The sequence below is a fragment of the Columba livia genome, chromosome 8 (genome assembly GCF_036013475.1).
Source record: "Columba livia isolate bColLiv1 breed racing homer chromosome 8, bColLiv1.pat.W.v2, whole genome shotgun sequence".
Classification (NCBI taxonomy): Eukaryota; Metazoa; Chordata; class Aves; order Columbiformes; family Columbidae; genus Columba; species Columba livia.
Genome location: NC_088609.1, coordinates 30,453,364 through 30,470,461, shown reverse-complemented (window position 1 = coordinate 30,470,461; position 17,098 = coordinate 30,453,364). Strand labels below are relative to the sequence as shown.

Here is a 17,098-nt window from a genome sequence, read left to right as displayed (position 1 = left end):
CATGCACGTCTCCTTGTTTCTAGTAGCGATTAAAATGTCATCCATATATCGTAGCATCTGTCCCTCATCAGACGGGGCTTCCCAGGATTCAAAACCTTTAGCAAGCTGATTTCCAAATATTGTCAGGCTATTTGTGAATCTTTGTGGCAACACCGTCCATGGGAGCCGGGTTTTACATTTATTTTTAGGGTTCTCTCACTCAAATGCACGTATTGTCTGGCTGGCTTCATGGAGAGGGAGGCAAAAGAAAGCATCTTTTAAATCTGAAACGATAAACCAAGTCAAATGAGGTGTTAATACTCTCAGAAGGGTGTATGGGTCTGCTACCACTGGGCAGAGGTCCTCAGCTATTTTGTTTGTAGCTCCTAAGTCCTGAACCACCCAACATGACCCATCTGGCTTGCGGACAGGCAACATAGGGGTGTTGTAATTGGACTCACCCTCCTTTAATAACCGTATTTACTTCTGCTCTTCCTGCCGCAGCTGATCCAGGGGGAGCTGCCGGACACAGGCTTGGGCTCCTCTGGCCTCTTCATTTCATTCCTGCGACTATAAACTTTATATGCAATTCCAGTTAGCTGAGCAATAGTTACGTCCCTCAGCTCCTACCTTTGGTAATTTCTTACAGGTGTCAATAAACAGCATATTAAGCATCAATCCCTTGCATTAGTTTTCGATCCAAATCAGTCTATCCACAGAACAACACCAGCTGCAATACAGCTGGCTCAGAATTAAGATTTATTAATTAATTATTAATTATTAATTAATTAATTATATCTTAAATTAAAATTAAGATTTAAAAAGGCCGCCCTTTTTGCTTCTTCGTCTGCAAGGTTATTTCCCCTAATCATGGGATTCAGGCCTTTCTGGTGTCCCTTTACATGAACCACTGCTATTGCTCTAGGTTTTCTTATTTCTTCCAACATTTGTGTGACCAATTCCTGATGTATTAAGTTTTTCCCTTGGGAATTTATCAACCCTCGTTCTTCCCAAATTTTACCAAATGTATGTACTACCCCAAATGCATACTTCGAATCTGTATATATGGTTCCACTACCCGTGCCGATCCATTGTAAGGCTCTTAAAACGGCATACAACTCACAGGCTTGTGCTGACCACCCAGGATTTAATGGCCCTGATTCTAAGACCTTATTAGTTTTTCCGTTTATTACCCCATATCCTGATTTACGTTTCCCTTCAATGACTCGAGAGGAGCCATCTACAAACAATTTTCTCCTTCTGACAATTCCTCTTCTTCTAAGTCAGGTCTTATTTTTGTTTGCTCTTCCATTGTTTGCAAACAATCATGTGCTAATTGTTCGCTAGATTCCCCATATAAGATCTATGGGGGGTTCTGCAAGGAAGTAATTTCTAGGGTTAATTTAGGGGATTCAATGAAAATACTTTCGTATTTTAACAACCTAGAATCGGTTATCCATTTATCAGATTTTTGTTGCAAAACCCCTTGTATATTATGTGGTGTCAAAACATGCAATTCTCCTCCAAATGTTATTTTCTGTGCTTCTTCTACTAGTAATGCAGCTGATAAGTTTTTCCTGAGCCGTTCCAACCACTCTGTAGGTGTTTCATCTTTCTTTTGGTGTTCACTAAATACCTTGCCAATGTTCTGACCCCTTGGAACAGACTCTCTAATGCCTGGGACTAATATAGTCCGTAGGTCTTGCATATGACCCCTATGTAATGGATCCTGATTGTTCCAGTCAGGTCTTTGCAGCGGCCATTTAGTGTCGGCTGCAGGACCTTGCTGATGCTGTTCATCCCAAATCCGCATACCGGCCCTACGGATCATTCCCCTCTCTTCTGCAGTGAACAATATTCCTATTATCGACTGCAGCTCGTCCCACATGGATATGTTGGGCCCTAAAAATTGGTCAACCCGCTCCGCTACTCCCAACGGGTCTTCTAGCAAACTCCCCATTTCCTTTTTAAAATCTCGAACATCCCCGGAATTAAGAGGTACCGCCACATATCCCATTCCCGCCTGAGGCCCTCCCATGGCGATCTCTCGCAGCGGATATAGTTGCCCTGGTGTTTGCTGTTGCTGTTGTCCAGTCTTGCTACGCGTGACAGGCCCCGTGGACTGGTTGTCATCCGAACCCTCTGGGTTCGGTGCCGAAGGGGGTGGGCTGGGACTGGGCTAGGAACTGGTACCGGGGGTGGCGGTGGTGGTACATAAGGTGGGGGTGTCATCGGGATCTCTTCCTCATGCCGCTTATTTCTCTGGCGGCCATGTTTATCACCCCCCTTTTCTTTTAACGGGTGTAGATTAACCCTAGTCTCTGATCTTATCCATAATAATGCATATTCGCTTTCTTCTGAACTAAAAGGCTCCTTTGAATTAACATAAATGTTTAAAGCCTGACAGATTCAGTCCTCAAATGATCCGAAAACTGGCCAATATAGGTGGTCTCTACGGATCTCTTTACCACCCCAAACTTGCATACAATAATGTATCATTTTCGTTTTGCTTTCACCCCGCCTAGAGGGGTAATCATCCCAATACCTAATCAATAATGCTAACGGACTATCTGGAGGAATTGGGGAAGCCTTTCCTGCGGTTGCCCTCCCATGGGAACAGAATGCCTACTTTTCCTCTGTCCCATCTTCTGAGATCCCCTCCGCTGTATCTCAGGAATCCCAGCCCCAACCCAGTGGAGAACCGGCCTACACTCACGCGTCCTGCGTCTTCACTCGGGTCTTCGTGCACAAAGTTTAAGGGGCTGCCGGCATTTACTTTGCTCATCGCAATTTAGAATGTTCGGCGGTGAAGGATCCGGTGACAAGAGTCCCACAAGGGCCGCTTAAAAAAAGAAGCGGGGCGCCTCCCTTAGAGGGGTTGCCACCGAATATCCTTCATCCGAGTCACGGCACCAAATTGTGATAAATTTTGACTCGAAATTAACTTGAATAACACAAATGTATTCCCGTGGATTTCAACGCGATAAGCAAAGACAGCGCTGGGCGGCCATGAGCTCGGCTTCTCCAATGGCGCACCGGAAAAACTTCTTCCCGCCTTTTTCCAGGGTCCCGGGTTCGTTGCTCAGAGTGCCAGGTCACTCGTTCTTTCTGCGGACGTGTCCTCTGTTGTCAGGCAGTTCATCTCCTATCTTCTCACCCACCCCTGCCCCCTCCCACCTTTAGAGGACCCAACATTGAAGGCAATTGCATAACAAAGGGCAGGGGCTTCCCATGTTGCACAATAACCCCTGAGCGTTTCCTATTAACAAGTGTTAATGAACAAACATCTCTAACTCTTAGAATTCTTTATTACACAAACCAAACTGTTATAAATTGCATAGCTAAAGTAAATTTGCTAATCAAACCGGGAATATGTTAGTGGTTAACGATTTGCTGAGTTATGTAGCTGTTAAACCACCATAGTTCGTCACATTCTGTTGTTGCGAGTTTTGGCGGGAAAATGTTGCAAGTTTTGGCGGGAAAGATGTGGTGTGCTCATGGGGAGGGGGATGTGCTTTGCTGTGCGAGGACAGCATAGCAACCCAGCTAACCAATCAGGAAGAAGATCGGGGTGTGTACTTACAGACGTATATAAACACTGTTTCTTCTGTAACCAGTTCCCGTGCCTCGGGTGGAGCAGTGACTGCCCGGCCGCCCGGCGCTGCTCTGATCATTTGGCTTTAATAGAAGTTATTCTCAATTTCCGGAGTCATATTTGACTATAACAAAACCAAACCAAACGAATACAGAAACCAAACCAAAACAAATACACAAACCAAACCAAACGAATACACAAACCAGACCAAATGCCGACCCTGCAGAGGTTTCCCTCTGTCTGACGGACGGCGCCTCGGCTGTACCTCGGGAGCTCCCTGCCCAACCCAGCGTGGCTTTCGCCGCGTCTGACCGGCAGGCTACCAAACCAAACCAAATATTAGCTACCTAAAACCCAGGACCCAAATAATAAAAGCACCTTCTTACCAATCACAGGTCCGTCGAGAGCAGCGGAGGGTCGGTCGCGTCCGATGCGCACCCCAAGAATACCGGGGTGCTAGCCGGAGCAGGATCGAGACGCGATCCACTCAGCGGTGCCCACGAGGTCCCTGCGTGGTCGCCAAGAGTGTTAGCAAACGAAACACATAACCACGGACATAGTTATATGCGGTGCTTTTATTTCAGCGCTGGGAAACCAGGGGGTCACTATTCTACTAAAGGTTTTAAAGAATAGGCAACTGAAATCAAGAACGTGTTCTTCCCGCACAAAGGGGGGTTCCTGCCCCAGAAATGTGAATGGTGGTTAAACACACTGGCTCATTTTTCAGTGTTTGTGCTCTTTTTTTCCCGCTTTCTCTGGTCAGAGCAATTGCGCATCTGAGTGGAAACATGAGGCTGCTTCCCAGGGTGACCTTAAACACCCGTCAGTGCAGCAGGTGACCCCACGTGTGCCAACGCTCTGCGCTTTCAGCTCCTGGGCTGGTGTTGTCCGGGCTCTCCCTGCTCAGAACTCACGGTGTTTTGGAAAGGCAGGAGCCCGTGCAAACCCTTCTGCGCTGTCCTGCTCTGTTCCCCTTTCCTGTGCAGCGGGCTCGTGGCTCCGCTCGGGCAGGGCCGTCCCTGCGGAGCCTCTGGCGGGTGTTGCACCCGCAGCCCCAACGCGGAGCCGCCTCGTGTGGGGTCACGCGTGAGGCTGTAGCTCTGGAGAACGAGACGCTGTCAGCAGAGCTGAACAGGGACGTTCGCTCGGCTGCTTCAGGAGTTGTTGTGTTCTCCTTGAGGTGTGGGGTTTGTCCTCTGCTCTGGAGCACGAGAGCGAAGCCCCCGGAGCCGCGGCTGGTGGGGACCCCGCAGTGAGGGGTGACAGACCCGGAGCCAGGAGCAGTTTCCCCAGGGCGAGCAGCAAGTCGAGCTGCTCACACAAGGTCACAGGCAGGGCTGGTGCACATCACCGGTTCCAAGGCTGTCCCCAGCCCCTGACAGCTCTCTCTGTGCTGTTGTGCCCTCGGTACTCAGTGTGGAATTCCCGGTGCGCAAATAGGTTGTGTGGATCTGAGGGACATGGATTAAGGTTGTGTTGGTGTGTGTTGTCCCCTGGGTAGTTTCAGTACAACCGGAAAGCAAGAGGAGCTTAAATTCGGGGTCGGCTTTTTGCCGGAGCAACAAACGCCGTGATGGAGACAATGGGGAAAAGGTGGAAACTCTCAGAGCACGGGGAAGTCTCAGAGAGGAAAAGAGATGAACGCAGACACTGGGGAGGGGGAAAGTTGACATGTTTATTATAGGAACAGTAAAGGTTACGTAGAGATTGAATGTCACATAAAGGTCAAATATTTAAATACATTAACTCCAGACACAAATTAGTGGTAGAGAGTTTATCTATTTATTATAGACACATTAAATATTATACAAAGCTCAAACATTATACAAAGACCAAACATTAAAATACACTAACTCCAGACAAGAATTGGTGGGAAAACGTTCAAGTATTTATTATAGAAATGTTTAATATTAAATAAAGATTAAATAGAATACAAAATCAAACATTAAAATATATTAACTCCAGACAAAAATTAGTGGTCAAAAGCTAATCTATTTATTAAAGAAATATTACATATAATATAAAGACGAAATATCATATAAAGGTCAAATATTATTTAGAGATCAAACATTAAAATATACTAACTCCAGACAAGAATTGGTGTTAAAACGTTTGCACATTTATTATATAAATAGTAACTATTATATAAAGACTAAGTATAATGCAAAATCATTCATATATATTAACTCCAGACTAAAATGAGTGGAAAAAACTTTACGTATTTATTATAGAAACATTACATATTAGCTAAAGATTAAATACTACATAAGGATCAAATATTAAAATATTTTAACTCCAGACAAGAATTGGTGGGAAGAGAAGCTCACATCTTTATTCTATAAATAAAGATTATGTATTAAATAAAGGTTTTGTATTCTATAAAAGTTCAAATCTTAAACTATATTAACTCAAGAGAAGAATTAGTGGAAAAAAGTTCCGTATTTATTACAGAGATGTTCCATCTGTGTAAAGATTAAATATTACATAGGGATCAAATACTAAAATATTTTAACGCCAGATAAGAAGAGGTGGAAAAAGTTCAAGTATTTATTAGATAAATATTAAATAAAGGTGATGTATTATATAAAGCTCAATTATTAATATCTATTAACTTATTTATTTCATATGTATATATAAGTATTATATGAAGCTCAAACACTATATACAGACCAAACATTAAAATATATTCACTCCAGACAAAAATTGGTAGAAAAAAGTTGATATATTTATCATATAAATATTAAATATTCTACAAAGATCAAATATTATATAAAGATGAAATAATGTATCAACTCCAGACAAGAATTATTGGATAAGGTCTATGTACATATTAAATAAATATTAAATATTAGTACATTAAATAAAAAGAGTAAATAAATATTAGATATTAGTACATTAAATAAAAATAGTCAATAAATATTAAATATTAGTATATTAAATAAAAATATTAAATATCAGTACCTTAAATAAAAATATAAAAAAATAAATATTAGTACAGTAAATAAAAATATTAAATAAAGCTCAAATATTATGTATAGATACAACATTTAAATATATTAACTCCAATTAGAAATTAGTGGAAAAAAGGTTTTGTACTTATTCTATAGATATTAAATATTATACAAAGCTCAAATATTCTGTAAAGCTAAGCTACTGAAATATAGTAACTCCAAGCAGAAATTAGTGGAAAAAGGGTTATATACTAATGAATGTTTCTATGCAAGTATGTAAAGATTAAATATGATAAAAACATCAAGTATTACAATACATGAACTGCAGACAAAAACTGGAAAAAAGGTAATAGACTTGTTATATAAATATTAAATATTATACAAAGCTCAAACATTATATACAGGTCACATATTCAAATATATCAACTCCCGACTAAACCTGGGGAAAAAAAGTTTCCATAGTTATAATATAAGCAGTAAATCCTATAGAAGGCTCAACCATTAAAATCCATGGGGCGCAGGCTCCTCCTGTGCTGCAGCTTTTCTCCTCAGGATGAAATGGAAGTTGGCCTGGGTGTTCATGGCGTAGAACACGTTCGCCTTGGGTGGGATCGCCAGCTCTGCAAGAGAGGGAGCAGAGCCAGCGTGAGTTGGCGCACCACTCAGCCTCAGGGGTTTATTCTCACCGGCAGCTGTGACAACGTGTCCGTGGCGTTCCTGACGTCGCTTCGCGTGTCACTCTTGCCGTCAAAATGCAGCAGCACCGGTCAAGCAGCAGCAGCAGAGTTCTGCTTCCCCACCTTTGTCCTCGGAGATGATCTGTACCAGCTCGTAATCCTCGGCCGAGCCACACTGCAGGCTGTGCTTCTCCAGGGCTCTCTGGATGACAGCAGGAGCCTTCTCTTGGTTAGTCAGCTGCAGACAGAGAGTGGCAAGGACTCGGTTGGGAACTGCGTCCTAGATTCGGCCAGATACTAAAACATGCTCTTTGGGACACCTGGTGGCTGATTTACTGCAAGACAACAGACGCTGCTCTAGAAATGCAGCAGCAAATCACAGCCTCTGCTCTCCAGAGCACCCACTTGCAGAGGTGAGACCTTGTTCTCAGCAGCCGTCGAATCCACAGCAATAGCTGCCCCAGCTGCTGTTTGCTCACATCCATTAATCCACAGTCTCCTGTGCTAAACACTTTCTGGATGTCCTGCAAAGATTCGGGGCCTTGTAGCTGGGTTTGCTGGGGAAGGGGCACCTTGTGCCACAGTCACACACCCCAGTGCTGAGCTGGACACACAACAGCCGGCGCTGGCAGAAGAGCAGGGGCAGCAAAGCCGGCACTTGCTCAGAGTGCTGCACTTGGCATTGTTGATCAAAGACAAGCTTCAATTTCTAGAGCAGAAACCTTGAGAGATGCTCTTTGCAAACCTCTCATTCATCCCCTGCTCCACAGGTTTTGATTTTTAACATCTGTCATTTTCCTTGTCAAGGAGGTTTGATCAGTGAATAGGTGTTTCCAAAACTAAAAGCACCATTCAAGGCACCTGGGGTGAAAACATCACCCACAGAACAGCGTTTTGCTGTTCCCACCACTCACCAGGATGCTCCTGTAGATGTTGCCACTTCTGTCCTCCTCTACGCTGGTCCGGATGATGCAGCTCTCTCCGTTCTGTTGGTTGTAAACTGGCAGGACTGGCGGCACTTCTTTTGTTGTAATGGGAGTCACGGAGTCGGGGCACTTCTTGGAGCATTTGTCACCAGATGGCAGCAAGGGGGGACACGAGATCAAACACATTGATTACCAGTTAATTGAAAAGATCCAAAAGCTAAAGATGACACTCTTGAGCACAACAGCCTCAACAAGGGCTTCAGCAACCCAGTGAAGGCAGTTCAGGTCAAGAGAGCAGAGGCTGTAGGACAAAGCTCCCTGGGAACGGAACCCAGCCCAGACAAGGCTGGCCTGGGCAGTTCCTGGCAGGTCAAAGCCCAGCTGCTCTGCCTGCCCCAGAATTAGGCTGGGCTGATGCAGATGAGCTTTCCCCCCACAACTGCCTTTCCCAGAGCTCAGGGCCCTCCATTCCACCGCAAGCAACGCTCTAGTCAAGACCCACAGGCTTGGGCAAGCGCCTGGGGCCGCCGGCAGCGTCAGCAGCCTCGCACAGGCTGTCTGTGCTGAACACAGGGCCCAGGCCCTACCTTGTGCTGAGGCTCCTCGGCAGTGTCGGTGGGAGGGACGATGGTGACGGTGCTGTCCCCAGAGCTCCCACCTGGAGCAGGTTTGGGCTGCGCGTTGACGGCTGTGCTGTGGGCGCTCACCCCCAAGCCCAGGAACGGCCTAGGGGAGAAAAGAAAGCACAGCAGAGCTGGGCTGAGCAAAGCTGGCACTTGCTTCAACAAGCTGACCTGCTGTTGTGCTTTCCTGTCTCGAGTGGCCTATTGTTTGTGTGTGTGTAGCAAATTAGACTCTATCCTTATTTACTCTGTTTTGCTGCTGCAAATGTGAATTGAATTTATAATCCAGCACTAAAATCCAGTGTTCTGGATCCCCAGCCAGGTTTGTCAGCTGGTGTTTGATTTACTCCAGTTCATATTCAGGCACCAAACCGTTATACTCACAGGCTGAATCTCTTCACCACGCTCCTCTGAGCTTTGGCCGATGCGACGCTCTTGTCAGCAGCTCCTTCAATTTCGCGTGAAAGCCGGAAACTGCAGAACAGGCAACACCATCAGTTAAATATCTCAGAGTGGCCATATTTGAGGAGCCCTGGGCCATTCCCACGCCCCAGAGGGTGGCATCCCCACAAGGAGGAGCGCAGCTCTGTGCGGGTGTATTTCCACTCTCCGGGAGCAGCTCCTGGCAGCGCAGAGCTCAAGGCTGAGAGAACCTGAACCTGCCTGCGGGGCAAGAAAAGCTGCTTCGCCAGCTGGGCTGAGACCCTACCTCTCCTCATCACTTAAATGCCGCTGCCTCCTAAACCACTGCACGAATTTCTCATCTGCTGACATGCAATAGCTGTTACATGAGGACTGCAAGAGCTTAATTTGTGCGATTACTTCAAATTCCTAAGAAAACAAATAATAAAATAGGAATTCCAATTAGAAAAAGAAAGCCGGTCTCGTTAATATCCTACCCACACGCAGCAACAGATCCAGGACAGACTGAGTTTGACCCGCAGGTCGGTTTCAGTTGAAGAAGTGACTATGTCCAGAACCACTGTTTCCAACAATGCAGCTCTGCAGCTCAGCCTTCCCGCTCAGCCCTGCGTGGCCAGAGCGGCGCCGAGAGAGGAATCCCGCTCTGTACGGAGCTGGTTCTCAGGCACTAAGCGAGGGACATAACTAGAGGTGCCTGTGATGACAGCAGAGCCTGATCCTCCCCGGCTCTGCACGTCGTGCGCTCACACTCACACTCACCATCTGCAGTAACGTGAGCGGCTGTTGGATACGCCCGAACAAAGACAACAGGCCTCGCCAAGAGAACGCTCTAGCAGAGAGCGTCAGCAACTAACGACCACAGAACAGTCAACGTTCCACTCACCCTTCGCCGCTTCTCAAAGTTGATCAGGCCGCCCTGTTGGAAGGACAGAGAAGGGATCAGAGGAGAAGAGCACAGGCTGGGCTGAGTTAATCACAAACAGGATGAAGTAGCGACACCAAGGGAAAGGCCAGAGCTGCCCTGAGCAAAGGCTTCTGCAAAGACCTGTTTCCAGCTCTAGGATAAACCACAGCATTCGTGTGCCTGAGTCTATTTTTCAAATAGATTCCTCTATTTTTGAAAACTGCACTAGAACCCAGGGGAAGACACAGGACCAGACACAGTGTCTGGAAGGGAGGGAGGATATGTAGGATTCCAAAAATTGCCCCAAATTACTTCGAGATAGTCCTGAAGGGCTGTGTCCAGCATGACGAGGTCTGTGAGGAAGGTACCCAGGTAAGGTACCGTGCCTTGGGTGACTCCCTGCAAACGGGCAGAGCAATGGTGGATTAATTGACTGAGAAATAATAACGAATAATACTAATTAGAATGCTAGAGTACTCCTGTGTTAGCAAACAAAATACAACTCGTCTGCTTCACCAAACAGTGCTCTTGTCAATGATGCTTTCATGACACCATCCTTAGGATCTTAGCCAGCGTTTCCTGTCTGTACAGAGCGGTATAAAGCCCAAGTGCTCATTCGTAACTCATCTGCGTCAAATCTCGCTGTGCGGCACCTCTCGCCCCAGCAGAAAAGCCGGGATTTACAGACCCGTCTTCCCCAAAGCACCGCACACGGGAGTTCATTGGTTAGGAACAGGGCTGAGCTCGGCTTTGGGTGAGATCATCAGCCTGGCGACTCAAGCTCATTCCCACCTTCATCAGCAGCTCCCTGCTCGTCGCAAAGTTGTCACAGTCGGAGAAGATTTCTGAGAGCTCTTCGAACATCAGCATTGTGTCCCTGTACAGGAAAAGGTTAAATCATTTAAGCTGTTTGTAAGCACTCTAAATCAGATCAGGGTACGATTTTTTTCTCATGAATCGTTAACGGTTGGGCACATAAAAGATAAAAGCACCAAAACACATCCAGTGACACACTGCACAGCCTTACTTTGGAACGCAGGCCCAGGTCTTCTTCAGGCGATAAACGGAGGTGGACTGCAGTGCGGAAACAATGGCCTTCAAAGACGAAAAGTTGTTCAGGATCCTACATTGCTGTGAAAGGAGCGGTTAGAAACACAGGAGCGTTAAACGTCAGCACCACCAACAGTCAGTGCTCTTCTGTCTGCCCCGTGTCCTGCTCGCTGCACATTCTCCCTGCTAAGCGGGCAGCTCCAAAAATACTGAGCATCCAAAATATCACTCCCCAACAACCCCCCTGCCCCCTCCCAGCTCCACGGCACCCGCACAAGGAACGTTAAACAGTCGTCAATAAACGCTTTACACGTGCGATACGGATCCACTTCTCCAAGGTCTTCGCTCGTTGCCGTGTCTTTAATTCTCTGCTGTCCAGGACGGTGCTGACCACGCAGTTGGTGACGGCGTTGAACTGCGAGATGGTGGCTCTGATGCTCTGTGCCAGGTGTTTGTTCTCTTGCTTGTCCCTGCGGGACCAGATGCAGCCCAGGCAGTGGTGGGGCACAACGTTCTTGAAGAGTGTCTAGAGGGAAACAGAGGTGTCCAAGTCAGCCTGGATCGCTATTGCCCACAGCAAGACATGCATGTTTACAGTGCAAACTGCATCTGAAGCTAATATGGTATTAAAAGGGAAATATTGGTTTTCTCTTAGTTTAAAATATACACTTGGCTATAACTCTTTAGGCCTGATGCCCTAAAAGAACTGTCAGCTAAACAGTCCTGGCAAAATAAGAGACACCTTTCTATCACTTACATTATCAACGGGAAAAGATTCCATATAATGATATTTTTGAAAAAGATTGCTACAAATAAACCAAATCAGAGCACCAGTTAAAAGTACTTCTACACCTTCAGGTGAGGTAGCCTAAAATACAGTCAAAATACGCTATTTCTCAGGAGTCAAATATTAAACTTGCAAAAGAGGCTACACAGTCTACATTCACACTGTAAATAAAAGACAAACACCTTCAGAAGAACTGAAAGAAAAGCCCAATCAATGAAGCGAGTTTGGATAACCAAGCAGAGCTGTGCTCTGTGTCCCAGCAACAGAGCGGTTCTGGAACGCCAGACATTGATATAAGTTAAGAAACAAACAGACAATTAGAAGGCCAGAACTATTTCCCCGAGCATTTCAGGTAACACGTATGATCGACATACCGCGTCCATGTACGTCAGCTGTTCTGCCACCAGCTCTTCTTGGAACAATGAGAATTCCTGTGCACCGCTGATCTCCAGTTCCTCTTCCTCATCCAGGTTGCAGGGAGAAAGGCTGTGGAACGCGTCTGGCCAGCGTGGGAAACACGAGTCAGTGAATTTATACAGAAAACAATTAATCAAAGCAGATATTTGAAAAATCGCTACATCTAATAGCAGAACATGCAAAGGGACCTGCCTGGTGTAACGGCCTCACTGTGCTGCACATTTTAGTGAGAAAGAGGACTGGAAGACTAAAGTGGCAAAGAGACTTTTCGGCTCACGGCACAGGAAGCTTTGTGCCCTGGATAAGGGGACGTGTCAGGCTTGACGCTGGGAGAACACCCAGACAGCAGAGAAAGGTACTTTACCATCATTCTCCAGTTCTTCTTTCTGGAACTGCTCCAGGAGGTTCTGCGCCCTCTTCTCCGGGTCAGAGCCGGGCATGTTCTTCTTCAGGTAACTCAGCACCTTCAGCAGACACACGTAGTCGGGCGGCTCTTGGAAATCCTCGGCACATTGGTCGAGCCAGGCTTGTAAAATCGATGCGATCGCACTGTGAGCAAATTCAGAGAGAGCACATGGGCTGTATGCAGCAGGTATTGATGCAATGGCATGGATCTGTACCTAATACAACAACAGGAACACTGAGACATTCATCCCCCACGTGAAGGCAGCATGGACACTTCTGTGAGCAGAGAATTTAATTTGTTCGTTTTATGCAAGAAATATTATTAAGATAATACTTCATAGGAAACTAAAGGCTGGTTCCTCAATTACACCTTGAGAAACCAGCACAATCATTCAAAATAATTAAAGATTTTCTCTGGCTTCTGTTACTGGATGTGCTATGAGACAGCTGATACTCGGCCTTTACACAAGCTCCTTGAAGCAAACAGGCTGTGAATTGTCAAAGGAAACAACAGCTGTGCTGCCCACGTCCCGCTCCAGCACCGAACCCTGACTGGGGCTCGCTGGGCGCTGCAAAACCAAACTTACGTCCTGAGCACTGTGCTGGATCCGGGGGAATTCTGGCTTCCACGCTCTTCAGAGCCCGAGATCTCCAGGTTTCCGTATCTGGAAAAATGAGATGGCTGTTTAGAGGAACCTCTACTGAGCAAAAGCAAAATCCCAAATAGCGTAATCCATATACAACTGGCATAAACATACACATATTGGCATATTCATATACAACTGGCATGAAGACAAGGGCTTCATGCTGGACAATTCCAGCGTGGCCGGGGAAGCTGAGGAGAGATGAAGGGTTTGCACATGTCCCCGTGCACTGCAAAGCAAACCCAGCCTAAACCAGGCAGACCCGTGGTCCCTCTGACAGGAGCGGCGCAGCCACAGCCATAGGGAGCTCAGCTGGGGACACTGAGCCTCCAGAGACCTGCGGGGAGAGCCCTGGCGGCAGCTGGAACAGCTCCTGTCAAACCACACCTTGCACCTCCTTACGTACGGGTGACGAGGAGTTCATGGTGCATCTGAGTGAGAACATTTTGGTTCCCTACCGGTCAGACCACGCACGCTTTCCCCGCCTGGCGCTTCAGCTTTAATGAGAGCTGGGGTGTGGGCAGCGTGCATTTGCACATGGTCTGTTTATGCTGAAATCCTGAATTTGGCAGGATTCTTGACCTCTGCCCAACAGGTTATTAACTCCATGTCCACTAAAAGTAGGGGACGAAATTCCTGTCAACATCCCCCTGCCATGTAGAATAAATGATGGCTCAGTTTCCGTTCTGTCCCGGCTCTTACCTGTCCAGGAGCAGCTCCAGGACTGTGCTGGTGGAAGCAAAGGCCCTGTAAGTTGAGAGGAAGGTGTTGATGTATGTAAAGTCATTATCCGCAAACGCCATTGGAAGCGTCTCCACCAGCTTTTCCAAAGTTGCAGCTTTCAGGGCCCTGCTTTTGTACGTCTCGTCCAGGCTGACAGCGTGTTCTGCAGGTAACTGGTCTCCTTCAGCCTACAAAGTGGAAACAAAGACAAAGCACATAATCAGACAGAAGCCAGAGCCCCGACACAGCTTGCACAATGAAACACAGATTCCATTCCACCTTTTCACAGGAACAGTCCATCTCTAGTTACCAAACAATTTTGTCAGTTTTGGCTCTCCAAGTACCAAATGCTGTAGCAAATACTGGAGGACAATAAAGACATTTCTTATTTAAACAGGCAAGTGTTTCCAGGGCTTAAGCTGTAATCTCACGGACGGCTTTTAAACTGACCATCCTCTCATAACAGGGCCAAGCATTCAAAAACCCCGGATGCTTTCTTAGCATCAAGAAGTTTCAGAAAGGTTTATTAGACTTCCTGAAGCATGAAAGATCTCAGTTCCTTCACCTACTGGTGCCTCTACAAGAAGTTACTAAGCAAGATTTCAAGCTTCTCAGTACTTAAAGGAATTGGTAATGAAGCCCAACTCACTCAAACAAAAACTGTTGTATTCCTTTCAACACAGGTTCTATGATATTTTCAGTTAGAGCTGCATTTCTCTCAGACACATCCAATAATTTACCAGCCAACGCTTTTCAGCTGAAAAGCCTCCAAATCTCTCTACAAATGCAGCACCACTAAGAACTCTTCCCTTGAGAATATGACCAAGACCTGGAAGCTCCTTCTACGTACGAGGAACAACACCCCTGGAACGGGAGAAAATTCTGCTTTTCTGAAGTGCCTTTGTGGGACGCAGACATGCTCAAAATGCTCCCCACCTCCTGCACAAAACCATCAGCTGGGAAATGTACCGCAGGTCAAAAATACTTTCTAATATTTCTCCTGGTGAAAACAGGAGGCAGAGGTGGGAAATCTGCCGCTCAAAGTCTTTATACTACCAACCTGGACACTACACCAAAGCAAGTTCTTATATTATTGCCTTTGATCCTGAAGAAAATGTAGAAACATTGCAACATAACATGAAAGTTCTACCCACCTCCTGACCCTCTGGCTCAAACTGCCACAGCTGCACTGATTGCAATGAAGTGAGGACACTTTAATCAGCTGGGGACTTGGCCACCACGCCAGCTTCACTTACCCCGAGCCATCTTGCTCCTTCACCCTCAGTCTGCTGGATCTGCGCTCTTCTCAGGGTGTCACAGTCAACAGCGCCTTCTTGTGCGTCTTCAGCTCCATCCTCAGTTGTGCTCTGCCAGGAAAGGGCAAAGAGAAACAGGTCAGAGAGAAAGGAACACGGTCCCTGCACAAGCGCAGGCTGCAGACACCAGCATGCCAACACCGGGATCTCACAACACCTCAACAACACTCACTTAAGTTGCCATGTTTTAGCTGCCTTTAGTTACCTGGGGATTTTTGGACTTTTAACTGAAAGCAGAGAGGAGCTGAGTGCACAAATTACTGCACAAGCCAATGAAAGAGGTAAGAATTAAACCAGAGAGTGCAGATCTCCTGAACCCCAGCACTAACAGCCGCTGTATTAACATGCTGATACATATTGAGGAGCAAAGCACTAGAGAATTGAGAATAGACGTAAAAACTAACTTTAGAAATACATATACTGGTCCCCCTGCAACCACATAATATTTTTTCATCATACATACCAATTGAATATTTAAAGTTTCATGGCTTTACTAACTACCACACTCTTAAGCACAGCAACAACTCAATTAGAAAGGATTTGAATGCAGTGCAACAAAATCCTGGTTTTTACGTCCTTTATCTGTAAAATATCCCCTAGTCAGATACAACGGTCTGTACACCAGTGACTTGCCTCTTGAACGCTCTGTGGAACCTCCACATCTTCCCCGGCTTGGTTCCTCACATTGTCTTCCAGGCTCTGTGAAGTCTCCATGTCTTCTTCAGCTGGCTTGTCTGGAGTCTCCTCTATGCACTCTGTAGTCTTGGTGTCTTCCTCTATTATATTGCTTAGGCTGTTCTCAATGTGCTCTGGTGTCTCCATCTCTTCCTCCATTATCTTGCTTGGAGTGTTCTCAATGCGCTCTTGAGTCTCAGCGTCTTCCTCTCTTATCTTGCTCGTAGTCTCGTCAACGTGCTCTGGAGTCTCCACATCTTTCTGTCTTGTGTTGTTTAGAGTCTCCTCAATGCGCTCTGGAGTCTCCTCAACGTGCTCTGTAGTCTCCACATCTTCCTTGGTTGCCTTGGGCACAGTCTCCTCAAGGCTGTGCAGAGACTCCACATCTTCCTCATGTCTCTTCCTCCTGGGTGTCCTCCTCCTTGGTCTTCTCCAACATCTCCAAACACACAGGGTCCGAAAGGGGAAGCTCTGAGCCTGTTAGAAAACAACGGAAAGGCAGTTTTGAATTGCAGATAGCAACACATTTACTTTTAATGTCCTTGCAAAAGTACCAGGACAAGATCACATGAACCCTGAACTTTAGGCACTATTACAATGCAAAAGACAGATTGTACGACAGGATCATAGAATCATTTTGGTTGGAAGAGATTATCTAGTGCAACTGTTAACCCACCCCTGGCACTGCCCCGTGTCCCTCAGAACCTCATCTATGTGCCTTTTAAACCCAGCAGTTTCCTGTCTTTCTGGAACTCCTTCTAACCCACCCCAGGTACCATTGGCCTTCCTGGCCACAAGAGCCCAGTGCTGGCTCATGGTCACCCTGCTGTCCCCAGGACCCCCAGGTCCCTTTCCCCTACACTGCTCTCTAATAGGTCATTCCCCAACTTATACTGGAACCTGGGGTTGTTCTTACCCAGATTCAAGACTCTACACTTGCCCTTGTTATATTTCATTAAATTTCTCCCTGCCCAACTCTCCAGCCTGTCCAGGTCTCTGATGG

At 46.3% G+C, this 17,098-nt stretch overlaps 2 protein-coding genes across 2 annotated transcripts; both read right to left on the bottom strand.

Moving 5' to 3' along the window:
- Window positions 1-5,765: 5,765 nt before the first annotated feature.
- LOC135580139 (ral guanine nucleotide dissociation stimulator-like 1) lies at window positions 5,766-9,941 on the bottom strand. The gene is made up of 3 exons (XM_065072752.1): window positions 9,136-9,941; window positions 8,117-8,854; window positions 5,766-7,440 (listed from the first exon to the last, which is right to left on the bottom strand). Exons 2-3 carry the CDS (start codon window positions 8,312-8,314, stop codon window positions 7,273-7,275), a joined length of 366 nt encoding a protein of 121 aa, XP_064928824.1. The 5' UTR covers window positions 8,315-8,854; window positions 9,136-9,941; the 3' UTR covers window positions 5,766-7,272.
- On the bottom strand, window positions 8,665-16,588 carry LOC135580054 (ral guanine nucleotide dissociation stimulator-like 1). The gene is made up of 14 exons (XM_065071353.1): window positions 16,054-16,588; window positions 15,361-15,471; window positions 14,084-14,292; window positions 13,325-13,402; window positions 12,697-12,881; window positions 12,290-12,414; window positions 11,439-11,654; window positions 11,106-11,209; window positions 10,871-10,955; window positions 10,391-10,477; window positions 10,058-10,090; window positions 9,461-9,582; window positions 9,136-9,225; window positions 8,665-8,854 (listed from the first exon to the last, which is right to left on the bottom strand). The coding sequence occupies exons 1-14, from the start codon at window positions 16,252-16,254 to the stop codon at window positions 8,665-8,667; spliced, it is 1,836 nt and encodes a 611-aa protein (XP_064927425.1). The 5' UTR covers window positions 16,255-16,588.
- Window positions 16,589-17,098: the final 510 nt, after the last annotated feature.

Excerpts from the sequence above, each read along its gene's own strand:
- LOC135580139 (XM_065072752.1), bottom strand. The coding sequence starts at position 8,314 with ATGTGTTTGATCTCGTGTCCCCCCTTGCTGCCATCTGGTGACAAATGC. Across the intron at positions 7,441-8,116 it reads ACATCTACAGGAGCATCCTG|CTGACTAACCAAGAGAAGGC; the intron begins GTGAGTGGTGGG and ends CTCTGTCTGCAG.
- LOC135580054 (XM_065071353.1), bottom strand. The coding sequence starts at position 16,254 with ATGGAGGAAGAGATGGAGACACCAGAGCACATTGAGAACAGCCTAAGC. Across the intron at positions 10,091-10,390 it reads CCCTTCAGGACTATCTCGAA|GGCGGCCTGATCAACTTTGA; the intron begins GTAATTTGGGGC and ends TCCTTCCAACAG. Across the intron at positions 9,583-10,057 it reads ACTTTGAGAAGCGGCGAAGG|GAATTTGAAGTAATCGCACA; the intron begins GTGAGTGGAACG and ends TTGTTTTCTTAG.